At 38.2% G+C, this 4936-nt stretch overlaps 1 protein-coding gene across 1 annotated transcript; it reads right to left on the reverse strand.

The window, feature by feature from the left end:
- Window positions 1-4196: 4196 nt before the first annotated feature.
- Window positions 4197-4936, reverse strand: LOC6566418 (Golgi-associated plant pathogenesis-related protein 1). The gene is made up of 3 exons (XM_001993368.3): window positions 4683-4936; window positions 4392-4618; window positions 4197-4322 (listed from the first exon to the last, which is right to left on the reverse strand). The coding sequence occupies exons 1-3, from the start codon at window positions 4875-4877 to the stop codon at window positions 4235-4237; spliced, it is 510 nt and encodes a 169-aa protein (XP_001993404.1). The 5' UTR covers window positions 4878-4936; the 3' UTR covers window positions 4197-4234.

The following is a 4936-nucleotide window of genomic DNA, read 5'->3' on the forward strand; positions in this document are numbered from 1 at the left end:
TTGCGAACTCCACATATATATGTATAAACAAATATGAAAGAGATTCTTGATCTGAAGCCAGCAAAAAACCTATTTAAGTATTTGCTTACCATACTCTCTTTTTTTGTGCTATGGCTTTATGCCAACTACATAAGTATTACCTTATAAAACTCATCAACACACCTTTGTTTGTAAGTAAACGGTAAAGTTGGCCCTTAAGTTTAACAATTTTGATGTTATTTATGATAAGTTTGTCTGTACGTAGTTAGAAGATACATAAGCTTACAGTAATTATGCATATTGCGTAGACGCAACGTTGATAAGCCCAAACAGAAAGATCAACAGCGGGTGGCAGGCAATTCCCGGAGCAGTTTATCAACAAGCCACTGGCTGGCCACGCCGATCCCATGGCTGTTGATTTTTATGGCAGTCGCCAAGGAAGGGGGTCTTGGACTGTCGGCAGTGTCCAATATGGCTTCCTGTGGGCTCTTGCATCTAGCAGTTGGAATCGCAGTGCTTACTGGAATGCTGGCGGGCTCTTGTATACATATATTTAGTGCAAATTGTAATTTAAGCATTTTGGAACACAGCCAAGTAATAATTTGTTGTACCGACTACTACTGCTGCTGCTACTGCTACTGCTCTGGCGAATTTGGATTTGTATTTTTCGTTTTGTATTGTGTGTACTTTTGTTGCCCCAAATTGATGCGCATCGCTTCACGGAACAACGAGGAAGCCAAGAAACAGCCATTCTTATCGCATCCTTTGGTTGTGGCTTTGACTGCTCCTTGAGAATAGCTTTTTATTTCTCTCGAAAAACATGAAAGTCAAGTGTTGCAGTTGCGCGCAATTATTCGAATCCACAGTCATGGAATCTGACTGGGCTCAGATGCCGCTGTGGGGATTTCTTTCCGAATCGTTTGGTGCAATAAATTCTATTAAAATGCAATTTGAAGGGTTTGTGATTTTAAATAATGCCAAGGCAACTCTGGGTTAATGCAGAAGGCAGTTCTTTTAGATTTCCTTCCTCTTTTGTTTGTTAGCCCTGCCATGGATTTTCGTTTTACTTTCCATTCCGCTGCAGATTGAGATTTATGCAATGATGCTGCCCTATGGATTTCTGCGTCCCTTGCCTGAGTGTATGTAAGGATGTCAACAATATTTACAGCTTATTCGCTTTTGAGCCTGCAGTCTGGCTAATTAAACAGCTATCAATGCCAAAAATACTATAGAAGCTGCGTAACACCAACTGAACACTGCAATCATTGCAGAGTTGAGACCATTAACCATTAACTATATTATAAAATCCATTTAGTTACGACACAACACAAATACACTTTTAATGCGGACAAATATATGGGCTATTAGTCTGTACCTCTATCAGTGATAAGCTTATCAAATGTTAAGCTACATACAGTTTTCAGTGTTGTATTCAAAAGTTAACTTTGAAAATGCATTAATTCATACAAAGATAACTACACTTCAGAAAACTGTTGTTCTATATTTTAGTCAGTGGCAAATAAAATAAATTTATCTTTTGGCAACGCAAAAAGATAGCAATTAGCACAAATACACACCAGCTGCGGCTGGTTCACAATACACACAGTTATCCAAACAAAAACTATTGGATATTTGTGGCCGTCTACAAGGATACCACCTACGAATTTGTAATAACATTTACTTTTTGACCTTTCAGCTTATAAATAAATAGCAAAGTTTCTGAACATTTTAATTTAATTTAATTTTTTTTGTTAATAGTTTGTACACAGACACATATGGCTTCATCGTCTTATCTTGGCAACCAGATAAAAATATATTATTTATAAAATATAAAGCATATTTCCATAAAATGCACACAGGGTACAAAGAACATAAATTGACCAAAATAGATAAATATTAAATTTATGAAATTGTCGCATGTTAATTTATCAAAAAAATTTCCTCACGTTAAATGCCAAAACAATACCAGGTCATAATAACAAATTTAACTGTGCCACAAAAACTATAGGAATTAAATATACATTTTTGCTTTTGTTGCTCAAAAAGTCTCCAGTTTGTTGCATGTTTTATACACATGGCCATTGGTTTAAATGTTGTTGTTTCAATTGAAATTTAATTCGATTGCTTGGTGCGACTTATGGGCGTAGTTTTGTTAAAGGCCACAGTTGAATATTATTAATACGCCCCATAAGACCAATAAATGGCGAGCATTATAGTTGTTGTTCACGCTGTGGCTGTCTGTGTCGTTGTGCAGTTTTTATGGTTATTGTCTTATAGTAATGACCATTAAAATTGGCACCGTTAAGGCCAAAGCCATTGTTGACCCACAGAAATTGAATGAAAAGTGCAACAGCAGGGATCTGGTGAAGCAGCTGCAATGTCAGCTTAATAATTACGGCACACACACACACACACACACACTTACACACACACACACACTGACGCACAGACAAGTTTCAGTTACATCTGCGAGGAATTTTAAAATGAAAACCCAGAAGAAAAGCAGAAAAGCTGGACAGCTGAAAAGCGCTGGCAAAACTGGCAGCCATTTACACGTCGACACATTAAAATAAATGAGACTTTGCCGTAAGCTTATGCCCTTCTGTTGTTGCTGATGTTATTATTGTTGTTGCAAAAATGGCAGAGCATTTTCACGTTTACCATGCGAAATTACGCGCAAATTACAATGCATAAGAGCATCGAGCGGCATTCAGGTGAGTTGAGTTGAGTCGAGTTCAGTTCAGATATATCTTTAAGCGGATCTTTTTACAATGTCCATCCACCTGTCTGTTGACTCTTTACTCACATTTGCATTGCATGAATGAAAGTTGCAGGTTGCAAAACCGGCTAGGGTGAAAAGGAGGGGTTGCCAATTGAGAACCTGACCTGATTGTCTGGCTCGTCCGCATTAATTACATTGTACAACTTCATTGGAGATCCAATGAGCTGAGTTCTGTTTGCCGGCGCTGCTCGAAGTGCTCGTTAACGTTGCTCAAATTATTCACGACACAGTTTGAATAAGGAAAATCGTTAAACAAGGTGTAAAGTGACTCAAAGTAAACTCACACAGAGATCTGTTTACATGAGCCAAGGATAATGATAAATATCAATATATTATATATTTAAAATGCACAATAAATGTGGCTTTTATGCTAAAATATTCCAAATAGCCTAGCATATATTAGCAGATTTTAAATTTAATTTTTTTTTATTTTATTGGTACATATACTTTACAAATCCTTCTAATCTGCTTCCAATCGCACTTCCATTAATTTACATAATTGTTTTACACTCTCCCGTACATTAAAGTGTGTCTCCGAAATAGTTATCTCTGGAGCTTGGATGCAGGATAAGCTTGAAGGCACCTTCTAATAACTGTAACCCTAACAAAATAAACCATTTTCGGGGGAGGAGGGCTCCAATTTAGCACCGCCAACAAGTGACAACGAAACATACACACTAATGTACACATTCGCGCACACACACAGAGGCACATGTATACTCTGGACACTGGCAAAGTAACAAACTCGGTTGGCTGCATGCCACAAAAATGCTGGTGGCAACAACAAAAGCAAACGGAAGTCAACAAAGGCGCTATGGCAATATGCAAGGGCAACAAACCTACAAGAACAGCAGAGAGAGAGAAAGAGAGAGAGGGAGACAGAGAGAGAAATGTGATAATAACGTGGACGTCAACAAATTTTACGCCCCGAGAGAAGACTATGAATTTTTATGGTGAAATTTGCCATTTTTAATTTCAACGTGCATTAAAAAAAAAAAAAAAAAAAAAAAAAAAAAAAAAAAAAAAAAAAAAATCAAGAAACGCAAACAAACTGTCATCAGGGCACAATGGTTGTGGGCATGGCCATATTTTGCCCTGGCCAGCAGTGACACCTTCATGTTGAAACATGTCCATGTCAGTCATGTTTTCCCGCAAACCCGACCGTAACCTTAGCACCTGCTGCTCTCCCATGTCGCCTCTCTGGATATTTATGGCAAAAATGCAAAATTAATGACGTGTGACGTGAAAATTGTCACAAAAAATGTGCCAAATTAAATTTTGGTTCGCGCTCAGTAGCCAAAAGCCAGCGAAGCGTTAAATTTCACTACCGCAGCATAAAATTCAATAAAATATTTTAAGCCCAGGCATCGTTTGAAAAATCTTAACAATTACGATTTAGATGCATAAAAATTCCATAATTCAGCGATAAATACAATTAAATTTCTGAACCTGTATTACAGCAGAAAAAGATGATTACAACTTTTTTGGCACATTCTCCGCAAATTGTCCCATAACATTTCCAGGTGGATTATAATTGCATACCACCCAAGTACGATCCGCTCTATAGAAAAGAAGGACACAAACTCAAATTATTGAAGTAACTTAACTTTTTGAAGCTTATCAAATTCACCTGCGTGCCACTCCGGTTCCCATTTCGGTACAAGCCTTCCAAATTAGCTGCGTAAAGTGTCCAGAGGTGGGCGAAAAATTGGGCTTATTAAAGTTGAAGGCATTGATCTCCCGATACCACATTTCGACGGGCAAATCGCCCGTTACATCCATACCACCAGATAGGAAGATATTCTCGCCATATTTGGGTTTCGGACGATGCTCCATTATGTTCTTATCGCGTAGATGCTGCGGAACAGTTAGATTCATTATCAAACTATAACAACTAGATGATCTGACGGATTTTTCCTACATTCGCCCATTCCTGGGCATATTTGTTCAGCTCATTGTTGATCTTCAGCTCAGGACACCCGTGCATCTTTCTATATTTGTTGGTGGTGATAAACACATCGTGAAGGAACTTCTCATTGTTGGCTTGGGTGTCTTGGCCAACAGGTCCTGGCGTACGCCCATGCGTTTTAGGTATCGGCGGCGGCTTTCTAGCCATTAATTAATTCGGCTGCACCCAGGTCCAGAAATTACAAATTATTACTTTTCTAAACTAAC

The sequence above is a fragment of the Drosophila grimshawi genome, unplaced genomic scaffold, assembly GCF_018153295.1.
Source record: "Drosophila grimshawi isolate 15287-2541.00 unplaced genomic scaffold, ASM1815329v1 contig_1377, whole genome shotgun sequence".
In the NCBI taxonomy this organism is placed as follows: domain Eukaryota; kingdom Metazoa; phylum Arthropoda; class Insecta; order Diptera; family Drosophilidae; genus Drosophila; species Drosophila grimshawi.

Excerpts from the sequence above, each read along its gene's own strand:
- LOC6566418 (XM_001993368.3), bottom strand. The coding sequence starts at position 4,877 with ATGGCTAGAAAGCCGCCGCCGATACCTAAAACGCATGGGCGTACGCCA. Across the intron at positions 4,619-4,682 it reads ATGCCCAGGAATGGGCGAAT|CATCTACGCGATAAGAACAT; the intron begins GTAGGAAAAATC and ends ACTGTTCCGCAG. Across the intron at positions 4,323-4,391 it reads GGAACCGGAGTGGCACGCAG|AGCGGATCGTACTTGGGTGG; the intron begins GTGAATTTGATA and ends TCTTTTCTATAG.